The following is a 19,368-nucleotide window of genomic DNA, read 5'->3' on the forward strand; positions in this document are numbered from 1 at the left end:
TGGCCAGCAAGCCCTGGGGATTTTCCTGTCTCCACCTCCATAATGCTAGGATATACAGGCCCTGCTTTTTGTAAATGGGTTCTGGGGCTCAAATATGGCTCCTGTACTTACTAACAGACCATTGCCTCACTTCCTTGCATCTTTGGCTATCCTGGAACTCACAGAGATCCTCCTGCCTCTGTTTCCCAAGTGTTAGGATTAAAGGTGTATACCATGATGCCCAGTAGGACAAGTTTTTAATTTAATTTTTTATTTTAGTTTATGTGCTTTGATGTTTTGCCTGTGTGTATTTCTGTATGACGGTGTCAGAGACCATGGAACTGGAGTTACAGACACTTGTGAGCTGCCATGTGGGTTCTGGGAATTGAATCCAGATCCTCTGGAAGACCAACCAGTGCTCTTAACTGATGAGTCATCTCTCCAGCCTTGACAAGCGTTTTTTAAATGACACAGTAATGAATTCTGTGCTTCTGCTTCCTTTGTTTGTTTATGTTTCTTCTCTGTGTAGCCTTGGCTGGCCTGGAACTCACTCTGTAGACCAGGCTGGCCTGGAACTCCGAGATCTACCTGCCTCTGTCTCCTGAGTGCACCACCACCGCTGGCTGCTTCTGCTTCTTTTGTCTTAACTCTTTTGTCCTGCCCCTCTGTTGTAGCCCACTAGGTTTCCTAGTAGCTGTACTCAGCAGAACTGCATAAAGAGGTTAATTGGACCACGGGCCTGAGTATCAGGTGTTTGTAAGGGTTGAGGGGGAGGTCTTTTGCTCCACCCCTTGGCATTGTTATAAGTAGCCCTTTGGAATAAGGTTCTGGGCCTGTTTAGATAATGATCCAGGCCCTCTCAAGTCTATCCTGTGTTTTCTCTCTGTTTCTCTCCCCTCTATTTCTAAGTCTCTTATCCCTCATTCCTCAAGAGTCCCTGGGGTAAATAATGGTGGGGGCTGGCCCCCCACCCCTCTTTAGGGTTATGATACAATATGTGCTTGTGCCAGTGGATGCTTGCAGATAGGGAGATAGCTTCTTAATTATCCAAGTTAGCAGGGAATTCATTTTGCAACTTGGTGAAAACCAAAGCTGTTTAAAGTTTGAAGGCTTGCTCTGTAATGATAGGGTTAAAAATACCCTTCCTACTTTAAAAAAGGTCTGTGAATCAGTGATTTAAGACAGTAAAGATGTCTGAGAAATGCATGACAGGAAAACCATTTGAAAAACTGCATTGTCTTTGGGTTTGGAATTTTGGTTTTGGAAAGTAGCCATCTTATTGCTGCCCAGAAGTTATGCAGACATAAGTGCTGCCACTATGAGAAATCAGCCGAGGACAAGAAGACAAAAGATGTGATGAGTTTGTATTAGGAAAGCAAGTTCTTCAGTGTGTCTTCAGATAGACTTGGGATTATTTCCTTTATCACTCATTACACAGTTAAAATAGCTGATGAGTCTGAAAAGTTAGCATCTGTTTGGTTTTTCAAGACAGGGTTTCTCTGTGTAGTCCTGGTGTCCTGGAACTCGCTCTGTACACCAGGCTGGCTTTGAACTCAGAGATCCACGGGCCTCTGCCTCCCAAGTACTGGGATTAAAGGAGTGTGCCACCACCACCAGGCTTAAAATCAGTGTTTGTAATACTCTATTGCCAAGGAAGGAAAACACTGCCTTTATTTATTTACTCACTCATTTATTTATTCATTCACTTACTATTTACTTATTTATTTGGGACAGGGTCTCTCTATGTAGTCCTGGCTATCCTGGAACTTAACTATGTAGATCAGGTTGGCCTTAAACTCATGGAGCCCCCCTGCCTCTGCCGCACACAAGCCTGAGGTATGTAGTAGGCCAGTCAGGGATACAAAGAGAGATCCTGCCTCTCAGAACAAATAAACAGCTTAGTGAATACACTTCCAAGGTTCTTTTTGCATCATAGTCCTGTAAATGTTGTGTGTAATATGGGCTGTTTGTTTGGACATGGGTTTTGTAGAAGTAGGGGTAAAGATTAGTTATGAATAATGAGTGACTTCATTGGAGGGCAAAGAATCCTTGATCCTGCTAGGAAAGAGAGGGTTTAAAGGCTGGGTATGTGGCTCAGTGATAAAATGGTTGCCTAGCATATGTGAAGTCCTGGGTTTGATCCCTAGCACCATGAAAGAGCAATAAAATAATTTTTTAAAAAATGAGATTTTAAAGCTGAGAAAGCTGGATAGGAATGGGACACCTGTATGGAAGAAGCCCCAGACAATGAAATACTTTTCCTTCTCTGACTGTAGGTAGCCAGAGAGAACTGTAACTGTGCCAGATGAGATTGGATGTCCTCTAATGTTCAAGAGTGCACCAGCATTCATCTTTTTCATGGGCAGGTTATAAGCACAGCCTAGCTGATAGCATTGTGTGGGTGTAGGGAGTTCATCCTTGTCCACCAGCTGCTGGAGGCCTGACCCTGCCCTCTGCAGCTGGGGACAATAACAGTATCAGCTTGGTCAGCTCCTGGCAAGTGAGCACTAGCAGTTGAGCTGCGGGGAATTAGGCCTCGGAATCGAGTGTTTGGCACCCTTGTTGCCTTATTCTCCCCCAGACTGGCAGTGTTGAGTTCTTCTTGCTGCCTGTCCTGGACTTTTTAAACCAGTAGAGATTCTTTACTAATTTCCCAGGCAGAAAAAGGTTGAGCATAATGGATTCTGATGGAAAAAGCAAGAATGCAGATTGGAAATTAAATGAAAGTAAGAAAACAGAACTGATCACGAGAGTTCAATAATGTTAGAGACTCAAAAGGGGTAATTGTTGTTGGGTATTTGAAAGGCTGTGGATCTTGCTGGGATTCTGGCCCAGGCTAGATATTTTGGATTAGGAATGAGGTATTTAGGTGATGTCAACAGTTACTGGTTGCCTTATAGAAGGAGGCCAAGTTGGGGACTGTTCTATTTCTATAATTGAACATTTGAATATGGTATAGTGTACCTCACAGACGAGGAAGCCAGGTGGGTTTGAAGTCTTCACTTTGTCACTTAATGAGCTGTGACTCTGTAAAATGGGAGTATTATGTACTTTGGAGTGCTGAATAGTATGTGATTTAATATCCTAAAAGTCAGGCTTGATTGCACATGTTGATAATCTTAGCACTTTAGAGGCTGGGGCTGGAGGCCAGTTATAAGTTTGAGGGTAGCCTGGGCTACACAGTCAGTGTCATGCAAGTACCAGGCTATCTGAGATCTTAAAATAGTATCTGGCACCTATAAAACAATATATGGTTGCTGCTGTTGTCATTACTTACTGGTTTTAGAATTTGGGGAATGAGTGTACACCTGGGATCATCTTTACCAAAGGCAGAGACTCAGAAATGAGTTAATACTCTCTGTAGGCATTCTTCTTTGTTTGTGGGTGAGTGTGTCTAGAGGCCAGAAGTTGATGCTGCCCTGAACCCAGTTTGTCAGTTCAGCTACATTAGCTGACCACATGCCCCGATGGAGATCCTTAGGTCCACCTCATCAGTCCTAGAATTACAGGTGTGCACCACCATGCTTGGCTTTTATGTGAGTCCTGAGGCTTGAACTCAGGTTATCATGTTTGTAGGACAAGTAAGCACTAGGTGAGCCATATCCCCTGCCCCTCTGTAGGTAGTCTTGGTGGAGTCTTGCTTGTTTGTTGAGAGAGGTCTCCCTGTATATCCCTGGCTAGCCTAGAGCTCACTTTGTATAGACTAGGCTGACCTCAAACTCACAAAGATCCGCCTGCTGCTGCCTCCCAAGTGCTGGGATTAAAGGCGTGCACTACCACTGCCCCCCTAACTTTTGTTTTAAAGAAGTTAAAAATATATCAGCAATTCTAAGTTAAAAATCTATCACTGTATCACATCAAGTTTACTTTGAATAAGATGAGGTAAAAAGGATAGGAATTTCATTTGGTTTTTTATTTTCTATTTTATTTTTTCATTTATGTTTTGAAATTTTACTGGATAGATTGGAGTAACCTCATGCTTTCTGTAGCTCAAGAACCCGAGATATGGAAGAGTTTCTGACAGATTATTTTTAGAAGTCTCTTGCTCTTGTCTGTTTCTATTCTAAGAATTCTCTTGGAACCTGTTCCAAAGTAGTAGAGCTGATGGAAAAAGTGTAAATGCAGTTCCTATGTCTGGCAGCTGGGTACTGGCTGCAAACACAGATATATTTACTACCCAAGGGTCTGTTTCCAGAAGAAAGCAGAGTCTCTCCATGTATTGTTTTGGTGTGTTAGTTGAAGGTGTTTCTTCCTAATCTGGTTTCCATGCCCTCCATTTTCAGTTTAGAGGGAGTGAACAATTTTAAGGGTTTTTGGTGATGATGACTCTGGTAAGTTTCTCCCTCTCTTTCTCCCTCCTCCCTCCTCCCTTCCTCCCTTCTTCCGTCCCTTTGTAGTGTGTGTGCGCGTGCATGTGTGCGCGTCGTGTAGGGGTTAATTCTTGCCTTCCACCTTGCTGAGGCAGTCTCTGGTTTCTGTCTGTCATGCTGTGTATTCCAGGCTGACTGGCCTTGTACTTCCTGCTGGTTCTGTCTTCATCTCCCGTCTCGGCATAAGTGCACGCATGCCACCTAATCTGGCTCTTTGCTGGCTTGGAGGGATTGGACTTCTGTGGTGAGAGCTTTTACTCACTGAACCATTTCACCCTCTATTTTTGTTTTGCTAAATTTCATAAATTTGTAGCCGTGTGTGTGTGTGTGTGTGTGTGTGTGTGTGTGTTTTCCTGTAATATTAGAGTAGCACTTGGAACTTCGTACATGCTGGACAAGTGTTCTGCCACTGAGCTATGTAATTTAATTATTTGTATGTAGGCATGTATGTTTGTGTGTGTGTGTGTGTGTGTGTGTGTGTGTGCACACGCGCGTGTGTGCCTGTGAAAAACAAAAGAGAAAAAAAAAGACCTGTCATTTTTCAAATAAACATAAAGGAAGCAATGTAAAGCTAAGAGTGCTTGTTTATACCAATAATCCCAGCATTTGGGAGGCTGAGACAGGAGGATTGTGTTCTGGGCCAGCCTGGGCTATAGCATTGCAAGTGCCTATCTCAAAAAAATAAAAAACCCAGGCTGGAGAGATGCCTCAGTGGTTAAGAGCACTTATTGCAGCCGGGCAGTGGTGGCACATACCTTTAATCCCAGCACTCAGGAGGCAGAGCCAGGCGGATCTCTCTCTGAGTTCAAGGCCAGCCTGGTCTACAGAGTGAGATCCAGGACAGGTACCAAAACTATACAGAGAAACCCTATCTCAAAAAACAAAAACAAAACAAAACAAAACAAACAAACAAAAAAAAACCCCCAAAAAACAAAAAACATTTACTGCTCTTGCAGAGGACTTGGACTGTGTTCTCAGCATCCTTGTAACAGTTCCTAATCACCCTTTAGTTCCAGGTAAAGCTCTCACACATAAAAATAAATCTTAAAAAACAAAACAAGGGTTGGGGATTTAGCTCAGTGGTAGAGTGCTTGCTTAGCAAGCGCAAGGCCCTGGGTTCGGTCCTCAGCTCCGGGGGAAAAAAAAACAAACAAAACCAGCTGATGCTGGTAACACCTACCCATAATCATAGTACTAGGGAGGTAGAGCCAGAAAGATCAAGAATTCAAAGTCATTCTAAACTATATATTAAATTTGGAGGCCAGGCCTGTGGTGTGTAAGACTATCTCAAAAGAAGAAAAGAAAGAAACCCAAAAACAAACTGAGTTCTAAACCGAGTGGTGGTCTTAGGTTTTACAAAGCAAGTATTTTGGCTGGGTGTGGTTTCTCATGCCTTTGATCCCAGCATTTAAGGTAGAAGTAGGAGGATCTCTGAGTTCAAGGCCAGCCTGGTTTAAATAGATAGCCCCAGGACAGCCAGGACTAGAGCATTTTGCTTTAAGTCTAGAACTGGGGGCATTTTATCGCATAATTACGTCTTCATTAGGAATGCTTTATTTATCACATAATTACATCTTCATTATGAATGCTATTTATTTATTTATTTGTTTGTTTTTTTTTTTTCCAGGCAGGGTTTCTCTGTGTAGCTTTGTGCCTTTCCTGGAACTCATTGTAGCCCAGGCTGGCCTCGAACTCACAGAGATCTGCCTGCCTCTGCCTCCTGAGTGCTGGGATTAAAGGCATGTGCCACCACCGCCCGGTTTAGGAATGTTTCATTTGCTGATAAGTGGAGATATAAATTTTTTTTTTAAAGATTTTTTTATTTATTATGTATACAGCATGTATGACTGCAGGCCAGAAGAGGGCATCAGATCTCATTACAGATGGTTGTGAGCCACCATGTGGTTGCTGGGAATTGAACTCAGGACCTCTGGAAGAGCAGTCAGTGCTCTTAACCTCTGAGCCATCTCTCCAGCCCCGAGATATAAAATTTTAATGTTTATACTCAGTGAGTTAGTAAAATTGTTTTTTTTTTTTTTAATTTTATGTGTATTAATGTTTTTCCTGTAGGCTTGTCTATGAACTACATGCATGCAGTGCCCAGGGAGGCCAGAAGAGGGTGTCAGATCCCGGGGACTGAAGTTACAGATGGTTACACACTGCCACATGGATGTTGGGAATTGAATCTGGGTCCTCTGGAAGAGCAGCCAGTGCTCTTAACTTCTTCTTTTTTTTTGGTTTTTCGAGACAGGGTTTCTCTGTGTAGCTTTGCGCCTTTCCTGGAACTTACTCTGTAGCCCAGGCTGGCCTTGAACTCACAGAGCCTCGCCTGCCTCTGCCCCCTGAATGCTAGGATTAAAGTCATGTGCCACTGCCACCACCACTGGCAGCTCCTCCTAATTTTCTAATTTAAAATTTAACTGTTGTGGGCTAGGTCTCACGTGGACTCCAGAGGGTCGTTTTAGGGGATTGGTTCTCTCCTTCCACCCTTAGGGAACTTAGATTGTCAGCCTTTCTCAGCAGTCACCTCCTGAGCCATCTTGTGCAGCTAGCTTTCTTGGCTGGCTGTCTTTGGACTGCCAGGCAGCAAATAACAACACGGAGACTTATTAATTATGAAAGCTTGGCCTTTAGCTTAGACTTGTCCCTAACTAACTCTTATAACTCAAATTAACCTGCTTTTGTTAATCTACATTCTGCCATGTGGCTTTTTTTTTAAATTTATTATGTGTACAGTGTTCTGCCTGCAGGCCAGAAGAGGGTGCCGGATATCATTACAGATGGTTGTGAGTCACCATGTGGTTGTTAGGAATTGAACTCACGACCTCTAGAAGAACAGCCCGTGTTCTTAACCGCTGAGCCATCTCTCCAGCCCCATCTGCCATGTGGCTTTTACTCTTCCTCAGTATGGCACATCAGACTTGGTACATGTCTCCCTCGTGCCTTGATTCGTCCCTCTGTCTGGAAGTCCTGCCTATTCTCTCCTGCCTGGCTATTGGCCATTCAGCTTTTTATTAAACCAATCAGAGGGTGCCTTATGTAGAGATACATCTTTACACTGTAAATAAATATTCTGCAACAGTCTTGCTCTTTTTAGGAGGAACAGGGTCTCCTGTACCCCAGGCTGGTCTCAGACTTACTTTGTAGGTGAAGATGGCCCTAAACTTGTGGTTTTCTATCTCTACCTGAATGGAGAACTACAGGTGTGCATCAGTATGCCCAGCTTAATGGAGTGCTAGGGAATTATTCAGCGTTTCATGCATGCTGGCTGAGTACTCTACCTACTGAGCTACATCCCCAGCCCCCAATTTAAAAAAAAAAAAAACCTTTTAAGAAACATTTATTGTATGTGTATGCCATGTTGGAATGTGATAGGGCAACTTGCAGGAGCCAGTTCTTTTCCTTCCATTATACGGGTCCTGGTGATTTCACTTGGGCTGTCAGCTATGGTAGCAAGTATCTTTAATTACTGACGCATTTTGAGAAAAATCAGGCTCATAACATCAAAATAATGTTTTGTTGTAATAGGCTATAAAACTTAAGTCTTTTGTAAATCACAAAGTTCATGCAATTTAGTGTAAGGATGTGTATTACGTTCTTGTAGTTTTCTCACTGGACTACATTCTATAAGAAGAGGCTCTTTATTATATTAAACATACTTACATTGTTTTCACAAATGGATTGCTTATCTTGTATGTATGAGGCCGTAGTTAGTCCCTAGTCCTGCCAAAATGAATTGCTTCATTTAAGCAATATAAATATTTCTTGTATAATTTTACATTGCTTTGTGTTTTAGAAAATTTGTCTCCTTTCTTTCTTTCTCTTTCTTTCTTTCTTTCTTTCTTTCTTTCTTTCTTTCTTTCTTTCTTTCTTTCTTTCTTTCTTTCTTTCTCTCTCTCTCTCTCTCTCTCTCTCTCTCTCTCTCTCTCCCCCCACCCTCCCTCCCTCCCTCACAAGAGTTTTGTGTAGCTCTGAGAGCTCCACCTGCCTCTGCCTCCCAAGTACAGGGATTACCCTACTTCCTACTGAGATCTTTAAACTCAGGTAACAGGATGTCTCTGAGATGGCTCAGTGGGTAAAAACACTTGCCACACAATCTGAGGCCTGAGTTCAGTTCCTGGATCCTACTGTAGAGGAGAGAACTGATTCTCAAAAGTTGTCCTCTGACCTCCACCCATTGGCTGTGACACACAAAAATCATGAGTAAAATAAGAATTTAAAAACTCAGAGGATGCTCTCAAAGGAAAACAATTATGGTAAAACCAACATTCTATATAATGAAAACAAAGTAACCAAATTAGCAGTCTCAAAGTTGTTAAGCTCAAAATAGGATGTAGAGTGTGTTTCATATGACTGAGAGGCAGTTGGAATAAGATAAAATGTTTAAACTAGCCTTTGGGGTATGTGAGATGTTTTAGTTAATTGATTATTTGCTGTTATAATGTAAAAAGCAGTGCCGTAATATACCCAGTTAGTATAGGACCTGTCGTGAGAGTAAATATCAGGGTGTCGGTTTAAGAAGATGTTAGGCCTTTTCTAACGAATACATTTGAAACACATTTATTTATAGTGTCTGAAGTAGTGTGATGAGTTTCGGGTAGTTTCTTAGTCACTGTTCTATTGCTGTGAAAAGACCATGAACGAGGTAACTTCTATAAAAGAAAGCATTTAATTGGCACTTGCTTACAGTTTCAGGGGGTAGTTTATTATCACCATGGTGGGGAGGGAGGGAGCATTGCAGCAGACAGCAGGCATGGCGGTGGAGAAGTAGCCGAGAGCTCACATCTGATCAGGAGTTTCAGAGTTGAAAGTCCACCCCCAGCGACACACCTCTAATAAGGCTGCACATCTTAATTCTTCCCAAAGAGTTCCACTGACTGGAGACCAAGTATTTAAACATATGACTCTATGAGAACCATTCTCATTCAAACCATCACAGTTAGTTTCTTGTAATTTATGATCATCAGATCTAAAGGATACCTAGAAGTCCCAATATAGCTGAGGATGACCTTGAATTTCTGATTATCTTTACCTCCCCAGGCCTTCATTACATATGTATGCCATCATATCCTGTTTTACAGGGAACTGGGGATTGAACCCAGGGTGCATGCTAGATAAGCACTCTACCAGCTGAGCTGCATCCCCAGCCCTCTGGTCTTATAAACACTTAAGATTATGAAGACAAGTCTGGAAACAGAATAGCTAAAGTAAAGTATGAGTTGAATATAGATCCTGAAGAAACCAAAGGAAAGCAGTGCATACATAAAAGGAGAGTCTGGTCAGTATTACCAGGCACTAAAGCAAAGCAGTTGGTTTTGCGGTCAGTTGGTTTTGCGGTCAGTTGGTTTTGCGGTCAGTCTGGGCAGCATAATGGAACCCACACCACAGAGAAGAGGACAGAGGAACAGGGACAGGGAGAGGGAAAACTGCTAGGAAACAATCCTGGGTACTTGCATTCTGTTTGAGATATTTTCAGTAGATAAACTTGGGTAGAAACTTAGCTTTGGCCTATTTGAATTATTCCCCTTTATGCTCTGGGGTGGTTATGCCAAAGATGAAAATTATCCAGAATTTTACATTTAACTTATTTGAGATAAGGTCTCAAGTAGCCCAGACTTCCCTTGAGTTCTATGTAGCTGAGGATAACCTTGAACTTCTGATCCTTCTCCATATACCTGAGTGCCAAGATTGTAGTCATGGGCTACTATATCTCTATATCTGCCTTTAGATGGTTCTAGGCATGGTTTAAGGGGTGCTGGGTTTAAGGCTGCTTCGATTAGAGCTTGTGTTAAAGGTTTCCCTGGAGCTCTGACTTGTTTTGAATGCTGGGATGCAAAATCTAGTCCTCATGATTGAACAGCAAATGTTCTTTTTTTAAAATTATTTTTATTTTTTTCAAGACAGGGTTTCTCTGTAGCTTTGGAGCCTGTCCTGGAACTCACTCTGTAGACCAGGCTGGGCCTCGAACTCAGAGAGATCCACCTGTCTCTGCTTCCTGAGTGCTGGGATTAATGGCGTGCACCACCACCACCGCCCAGCCAGCAAATGTTCTTAACTGTTAAGCCATCTCTTTATGCCCCTGGAACTCTTAATCTTGTCCCAGTGTCCCAAGTATTGGCATTACAAGCAGTGCCATTGTGTCCTCATTAACATAAAATTGTATTTACATTTTTTTACTTTCTCTCACCGTGTGTGTGTGTGTGTGTGTGTGTGTGTGTGTGTGTGTGTGTGTGTGTGTGTGAAGGTGCACAAATGGAGGTCTGATGACAGCCTGTTAGTGTTAATTCTTTCCTACTTTGTGAGTCCTGGGAAGTGAATTCTAGGTTGTCGGGTCTGGTGGCAAGTGTCTTTCGCCACTGAGCCTTCTTGTCAGCCCCAACCATAACATTTTTGATTACATGAGCAAAATTAAGATTTACAAGTAACTGATGATGTAGCTGTGTTGTAGAGTGTACATTTAGTATTTATGTAGCTCTGTGTTCAACTGTCTCCCACCCACCAAAAATTATACAAGCATAATTTAGAATGCTTCTGGACCAATTTTTCTTTCCTTTTCTTTTTTTGAAATTAAAAAAAAAGATTTATTTATTTTTATGTGCATGAGGGCTCTAACTGCATGTATGCCTTTATGCCAGAAGAGGGCATCAGAGTCCACTGTAGATGCTTGTGAGCCACCCTGTGGTTGGTTGGGAATTGAACTCATGACCTCTGGAAGAGCAGCCAGTGCTCTTAACCACTGAGTCATTTCTCTAGCTCCTCTTTTCTCTTCCCTCCCCTCCCCCCCTTTCCCCCTTCCCTCCTTTCTCCTTTCTCCAAGTTGAGCCAGAATCTCTCTGTAGCCTTGGCTGGCCTGGAACTTGCTATGTGTAGACCAGGTTGGTCTCAACTCAGATCTGTCTGCCTCAGATTCCCAAGTACTGGAATTAAAAACATGCACTACCGTACTTAGCTCTTTTTGAAAAAATATTCTGAAGCATTTTTATGTTTTATTTTGTGTGTTTTTTCCCCCCCTGAATTAGATGTGTGTGTGTGTGTGTGTGTGTGTGTGTGTGTGTGTGTGTGTGTGTGTGTTTTAACCATGATTTGGAAGTTTTGCTTATAATGCTTTCTTTCTTTGCAGATTTTGTATTTTGTACATACATTATTTTGTATATTCTGTATATGATGACTTCGGTGAGCAATGATCGTTGCCGAGGTGCTCGGGAAAAACCACAGATGCCAACAACACACGCAGCACAGCCCCAGAAACAAGTGGTGCAGGTGAGTCTGGTGGAGCTTCTGTCTTGGGTGGAAGTAAAGACACTGAGGGAGAAGGAATGCACTAATAGGCCCTTTCTAGAAAACTCAGGATTTAGCATTGCATTTACAGAGTGAATAAATAGTAAGTGTAGGAAAGAGGTGATAATGGTCAAATTGAATGTTGTTCCAGGAGAACCATTTGTTTCCTCCTGAATTCCAGTTGTTATCATCATCTCTGCTACAGCACTTTCCTTCCTTCCTTCGTCTCATGGTCCAGTTTATAGCACTAGGAACTGAACCCAGACCCCTTGTGCTCTAGACCAGCACTCTACTACTGCACTACACCCCCAGCTCCTTTGTTATTCTTGCAAGTGAAGTGAGACAGTTAGTTCAGTACGGCACTGAGCACAGTGTCCGTCCGGTACAAAGTTATTAATACTCTGTACTATAGTGATCCAGTTGACAAGCTTCTTAACAGAAAGAGTACCTTTTCCCCTTCATGTGATTTATTATCCTTACATTTATTAACTGTGTGTGTGCATGCACACATGCACATATATATATATACATATATATATGTGTGTGTATATATATATATCTCCTTGTGTTTTTTGAGCTCCAAGGACAGCTTGAGAGAGCCAGTTCTCTCCTACCGTGTGAGTTCAGGGATGGAACTCAGGTGTCAGGGTTGACTGTGAAGCAGTATCTTAGTGAATAATGAATCTTATCTGGTCCATTCTAATTTCAGACCCATGGCTTGATACATTTTTATTGTTCTTTTTGTTTTTTGAGATTGGGTCTTATCAGGTCAGCCAATCAGACCTTGAACTCATGATTTCTCTACTTCAGCTTCCCAGGTGCTGGGGTTTCAGACTAGGACCACTGTGGCTGCCTTGGATGATACTCTATTTTATTTTTGATATTGGGGTTGGAACACAGGGTTTTGTGCATGAGGCAAATATTTTACCAATGAGTTATTTCCCTTACTCTTTTCAGGAGTTTTGTAGAATTTAATACTGAAATTTTCTGTTATATTTGGTACAGAGTAGAATTTTTTTACATAATTCTTGTGTTAAATTGAGTCTAAAATTAGCTTTGTATTTTGCTGCTATTAACAGATAAATATTTGCTATGTTAGTGCTTAACCCCTAAGTTCTTTTACTCTGATAAGTATTCTTTACAATTGATCAAGAAAGATTGCCATGTTGAATGTGGTAGCACAATCTTAATCTCAGCACCAGAGGCAGAGGCAGGCAGAGTTTGAGGCCAGCCTGGTCTACCAGCAAGTTCAGGCTAGCCAGAACAGAACAACATAGGAGACTCTGTTGTTGAACTGTTGTAGCTAGGCTATCTTTTAGTTTATTAAATGAATTATCTTGTATTATGGAAGAAACATAGGTTAGAGTAACCATAAGTGAAGTCCTGGTGATTAATAATAATAATAATAATAATAATAATAATAATAATAATAATAAATTTAGTCTTTAAAAAGAAATTAAATCAGTATGTGTAGCAGGCTTTCTTTTGGGCCACCAGCCAGCTCCCGAATCATGACACAGACTTATTAGTTATCAATGCTCGGCCTTATGCTTGTCCCACCAGCTCTTATAACTTATTTAACCTGTTTCTCTTCATCTACATTTTGCCTTGGGGCTTCTAACCTTTCTTTTATTTTGTATGTTTTACTTTTCCTCTTCTGTGTCCAGCTGGCCCTTGGTGTCTCCCTCTCTCTCTCCCTCACTCTCTTCTCTTCCCTCCTCTCCGAGCCTAGATTGCTCCTACTTACTTATTCTCTCTGCCCAACAGCCCCGTCTATACCTCCTCTGCCTAGCTGTTGGCCATTCAGCTTTTTATTAGACCCATCAGGTGCCTTAGGCAGGCATGGTGAAACAGCAACACATCTTCACATAATTAAACAAATGCAGCATAAACAAATGTTACGCATTTACATAGTATTATTGCATAGTATTACATAGTATTATTACATAGTATTATTCCACAACAAGTATGAGGTTTCGAAGGAAGGCCAAATGAATGTTAGTGATGCAGACGGTACCCTGTATGCCTTGCAAGCGTTTGCAAGTCTGGAGCAGGGAATTAGTTTTTTTCCTTCCAAAAGGGTTTTATTTTTATTGTGTTTCATTTTCAGTGGTTTAAAACAGAGTCTTGCTGTGTAGCCCAGGATGGCCCAGAGCTTTCTGTGTAACCAGTGCTGGTCTCAAAACTAGATTTTTCTCCCCAGCTTTCCTGGGATTTGGACTACACTAAAAGATACTCACTGATAGCTTTTTTGTGGAGCCTCTGGGGGGTAGCTTAGGTCATCTAAAGGAAAAAGCTGCTGATTGAACAGCGAGGAGGATCTGTTTCCTTTTTGGTGTTTTTGTTTGTTTGCTTTGCTTTTTAAAATATTTATTTTTAGTTAACATGCATGTGCATTTTGCCTGTATATATTTTGTATTTTGCACACCATGTGTTTGTGTGCCTGTGAAGGCCAGAAGAGGGTGTCTGTTGGATCCTCTGGAACTGGAGTTACAGATGGTTGTGAGCCACCATGTGGGTGTTGGAAATTGAACCCAGGTCCTCTGGAAGAGCAACCAGAGCTCTTACTTGCTGAGTCATGTCAGTTTTTTGAGACAGGATGTCATAGCTCACTCGGGCTAGTCCAGTGTGCCGTATCATCCAGGCTGCTGTCTAACTGAAGCTCTGCCTCCCTCCTGCTCTCCAGTGCTTGCCTTATAGATTTGCACCATCATGTCGTAACTTCCTGTTTTCTTTTTTACATTTTATTTATTTGTATGGATATTTTGCCCACGTGAATATCTATACCACATACACAGTTAACATACAGTTGTGAGCTACCACGTGTTCTTTGGAAATCAAACCTGGGTCTTTTGGAGGAACAGTCAGTGCTCTTAACCACCAAGCCATCTCTCCAGTCCTGTTTTCTGAGGTTTTTTTTTGTTTTTTAAATAAAGATTTATTTAAATGTATGTGGTGCTCTATCTGCATGTACGCCTGCATGCCAGAAGAGGGCATCAGATCCCATTATAGATGGCTGTGAGCCATTATGTGGTTGTTGGGAATTGAATTCAGAACCTCTGGAATAGCTGCCAATGCTCCTAACCACTGAACTATCTCTCCAGCCCTCCTGTTGTTTTTAAAATTGCATTTTGGGCCTACAAGTGGGTAAAGGACTTGCCCCACAAGGCTGATGTTTGGAACCCGTGTAGAGGTAGAGAGACAGAATTGATTGCACAGAGGTTTTCTCTGACCTCCACATGTGTACTGTGTGCTTTCTCCTTCCGCCTATGTGCGTCGTGCACGTACACACACCTTTACAACAAGGAAAAACGGAGGGTGGTGAGATTGCTCAGTTAGTCAGAGCTCCCACCATACAAGCCTGGAGCCCAGGAACATACACATTGTAAAGTAAGAGAACCAGCTCCCAAAAGCTGTCCTACTTCTACACGCATGCCATGGCGTGCAGAAGCCTGCACTCACACATATGTTCATCATAATAATAATAAAAATGAGGGGGAAAGAAACCTTAAAAATGGAATCTTAAGATGTTGCCCTAAGATCGCCTCAAAAATTTGTCCTCAAGCCATCTTCTTGTCATAGCCTCACATGTAGCTGAGATAATTTTCCTTTTTGTTTGTTTTTGAGACAGAGTCTGTTATGTAGCTCTGACTGTTCTGGAACTCACTCAGGCTGGTCTCAAACTCACAGAAATCCACCTGCCTCTGCCTCCTAGGTGCTGGGATTAAAGTCATGCACCACTATGCCTGTGATAATTAATATCTGATACTGCTTTTTATAAAATTATGTAGAGAATCTTTTCAAAAATACTACTAAGGAAAATTTTACATTGGACTGAGGGTATGCTTGCTTGATGGTAGAACATTTGACTAACATACATGAAGTGCCAGTCTCAAGTTCCAGCACAATATACACATGAGTACACACTTAGGAATGTCACCTAATAATGGTAAAGTACTTGCCTAGCCTGCATGAAGCCCTGGGTTAGTCTTTAGCACCATGAAAACTGGGCATAGGGGAACAAGCTGTAACCCCAGCACTCAGGAAGTGGAGGCAGGAGGATCAGAAGTTCATTGAGTGTTATCTTTGGCTGTAGTGTGTTTGAAGCCAGCCTGGGCTACATGAGACCCCAGAGAGAGAAGAGAAGATGATTGTTAAATTATATGTTAATTCCAATGTAAAAATAGTTCCTCAAAATTACCTTAAAGTGGCAATAAAGAATATTGGTTAGGATACTAATTGCCCACTAAATGTCCAGTCGTAGGGGCTTTTCTGTCCAAGTTAAGTGCTGAAAGAGCTGTTTTGAATTTGTGTAAAGCTGAGTTTGGGTCTTGGGGTCTACATCTTTATTAATTAGGCAAGATACAATTTCTGGAGTGCTTGTTTTCCTTTTTAGTTAAGTATTATTTAGGCATCAGTTCTCTCTAGTCGATGTCTCCTTTTGTCCTCCTCTTCTCCATACCAACTCCATTATGCTCAGCACAGGCTGTTCCTCCCAGCCTCCCTTCCTGCAGCCTTCTGGGTAGCTGGAATTTCAAGTCTGCCATTAGTAGGGTAGGCTTGTTCTTCAGTTTCTTGTCATCGACATATTAAAGAGTATAGGATAATTATATTTTACATTGTCTTCTAATTTGGGTTTGTGTGATACTTCATGATTAGAATTAATTCTATATTTTTGGTATAAGTAAATGTGATGTATTATTTTTCCTGTTTTCAGTGCTAGGCATCAAACTCAGAATCTTGAGTATATTAGGCAAATGCTCTGCTTCTGAACTGTATGTGATGGGTGAACTATATGTGAACTGGATAAGATATTAGGATATCATAGGGTCTAGGTTTGTTCTGTTTTACTATTGATTAGCTCTACCAGTTGATTAAAGTAGTGAGTATTCCTCCAGTGTCTTAGAGAGGCCAACTGGGGTTTTAAAATACAAAATAGAGTGTTAATTCTTTGCAGAATGATTGTAAAGTATTAGAAATTATAAACAGTTGCTATCAGGAAGTGGTAATTTTTATTGTATATCCCACATAAATTATAAAATTATTATTTGAAATTTGAGGTGGACATGATGGTCCATGCCTGTAATCTCAGCACTAGGCAGACTAAGGCAGAGGATAATTTAGAAGTCAGGGTTGGAGAGAAGGCTCTGCCAATAAAGGTTCTTGCTACTAAGACTGACAACCTGAATTTGATCCTGGGTCTCAAATGATTGAAGAAGGGATCTATCTACTCCTGCAGATTGTTCTCTGTCCTCCACATGGGTGCTGTGGGGGGATGTGCATACGCACATACACACACACAATAAATAATTTAAAAAACAAGATGGCAGGGTGTGGTGGTGTGTGCCTTTAATGTCAGCACACAGGAGGCATAGGCAGGCAAATCTCTGCAAGTTAGAGGTCAGCCTGGTCTACATATATATAGCAAGTTTCAGGACTTCCGGGGCTACATAGACCCTATCTCAAAAAACAACAAAATAACAAACAAGTAGAAAATAAAATTATATTAAATATTATAGAAAATGTGGTTTCTGTTTAAGAAAATATGTGTTTATATTTAGTATATAAATAATAATTAGGCAAAATAATATGCCTACAGATTTTTTTTCTGTTACTGTTTTGTTTTGAGACAGTGTCAACTATTTAGAGAAGACTGTTCTTAAATGTACAACTAATATCCCTCTGCCTTTGCCCCCTTAGTGCTCATATTACTGTCATGAGTCCTCATGCTCATCTGTAACGATGGTTAAAAGAAATAAAATAGGGGCTCAGTAGATAAAGGTATTTGTTGCCCAGCTTGATGAGCTGAGTTGGGTTTTTAGGACCCACATGATGGCTAGAGAGAGCTGACTCTGGGGTTGGGGATTTAGCTTGCACAAGGCCCTGGATTCAGTCCTCAGCTCCAGAAAAAAAAAGGGGTGGGAGCTGACTCTGGCAGTCTGTCCTCTAACTTCTGCATATGTACTTGCTTGCATGTGTGTGAATGGGCACATACACAGACACAAAGAATAAATAGGTAAATGTATAAAAAAAATTTAAAGTAGTCAAAAAATAGGCCAACTGGATCTTTTATTGTAATACTAGGATGATGTGGGAGGATCGTTGTGAGTTCCAGGCTAGTCTAGTTTACATACTGATTTTCTGGCTGCATGGTCTGTAAAGACCTTGTCTCAGCCTCTGCCCCCAGATAAAACAAAAATTCTAAACCAAAAAGATACCCTTACTTCAATAAGTTATTCAAAGATTTCTGAAAAACAGTCCAACTAAAGAAATGGGTTCACTAGGGAATCTTCCAGCATAGTTTTCTTACAAATTAAAGATTATATATGTATATGGTTGTTTTACGTGCATATATATATCATCGCACCACTTGTGTGCCTGGTGCCCTTGGAGGCCAGAAGAGGGCATTGGAGTACCCTGGAACTGGAATTACAAACTGTTGGGGAGGGTGCACTAAAGTTGTTTTAAGTTGGAATTATTAGTTGACCCTGCTTTTTCCTCTTTTTTCCCTAAGCTGTACAGACCTCTTGACACTTCTTGAGCTCAGCCTGGTAACTTCCCTATTATACTCTTATGTTTGGTGCTTTGTTTTTTAAATAATTGAACTGTTTATTGAGTAAAGTATTGTATTGATTAAGGTTTGTAAAAGTATTTTATAAAGCTAACACAAGTTAGCACTGAGACTGTTGATGTATAGCATTACTGTTGTAATACTGTGCTTATGAACAGCTGAGCCCATCAGCTGTGCTTTCAGAAGTCATCTAGTCTGCACTCTGTTCAGAGTTAAAGCAGTGATTTCACAGACAAATGTAAAGAATGTTTGTAAAAGTCATAATACTTACACTAAAAAGGCCGAATCTTCTCAACAGATCAGTAGTTGATACTTAGTGAGTAAGACCAGGAAGAGTGTCTTTATAGTGAGAAATGTACGAGATGGTGCTTAGCTTGTATGAGACCTTTGGTAATTATTTTGCTGAAAATCTTAGGCCGTGCTTGTTGATGCAGATGCCTTTTCAAAATTAATATTTTATGTGATATTTTTATAGGGTCAAGGAATAAAAGTTGTAAGTTGTGTGTAATTACAGGCAGTGGACATTTCTTAAGGAGTTTTCAGGCTTAAATGTTGCTGCCTTGGGCTTGGAGGCATAGCCAGCAGTTGGGTTTTTGCCCAGCCCTTGGTTCACAAAACAAAACAACACAACATTCTCTGTAGAGCCAGCAGTTGTTGCTCATTTGCTCAGACTTTTTCAAACCCACAGTTCCTGGCTTTGTTATTTGTATTGTTGGATCTGAAATTAAAAACAAAAACAGCCGGGCGGTGGTGGCGCACGCCTTTAATCCCAGCACTCGGGAGGCAGAGCCAGGCGGATCTCTGTGAGTTCGAGGCCAGCCTGGGCTACTAAGTGAGTTCCAGGAAAGGCGCAAAGCTACACAGAGAAACCCTGTCTCGAAAAACCAAAAAAAAAAAAACAAAAAACAAAAAACAAAAAACAAAAAAACCCAAAAGATTTATTTTTATCATTTTTAAATATGGGGTATGTGTGTTTGTATGTCTATATGTGGGTATGTGCGTATTGAGTGTGGGCAGGCAACCTTGGAGGATGGCCAGAGGTGGATGTCTAATCCTCTGCTGCAGTGACAGATGGTTGTAAGCTGTCTGATGTGGGTGCTGGGAACTGAGCTCTGGTCCTCTAAAGAACAGCAAGCGTTCTGAACTGCTGAGATGTCCCCAGCTCCTTTG

General features: G+C 41.3%; 1 protein-coding gene across 3 annotated transcripts in view; it reads left to right on the forward strand.

Annotated features, from left to right (window-relative positions):
- Positions 1-19,368, forward strand: part of Ubap2 (ubiquitin associated protein 2) — an 89,007-nt gene that overhangs the window by 9,713 nt on the left and 59,926 nt on the right. For 2 of the 3 annotated variants that reach the window (XM_052718468.1, XM_052718470.1), the window contains exons 2-3: positions 11,470-11,609; positions 18,142-18,178. In XM_052718468.1, coding sequence (XP_052574428.1) covers positions 11,530-11,609; positions 18,142-18,178 — 117 coding nt within the window. In that variant the 5' untranslated portion in view covers positions 11,470-11,529. The remainder of the gene's footprint in view (positions 1-11,469; positions 11,610-18,141; positions 18,179-19,368) is intronic. The other variant, XM_052718469.1, reaches the window with a different exon arrangement.

Source organism: Peromyscus californicus, unplaced genomic scaffold, assembly GCF_007827085.1.
Source record: "Peromyscus californicus insignis strain IS unplaced genomic scaffold, ASM782708v3 Scaffold_5__1_contigs__length_169319896, whole genome shotgun sequence".
Classification (NCBI taxonomy): Eukaryota; Metazoa; Chordata; class Mammalia; order Rodentia; family Cricetidae; genus Peromyscus; species Peromyscus californicus.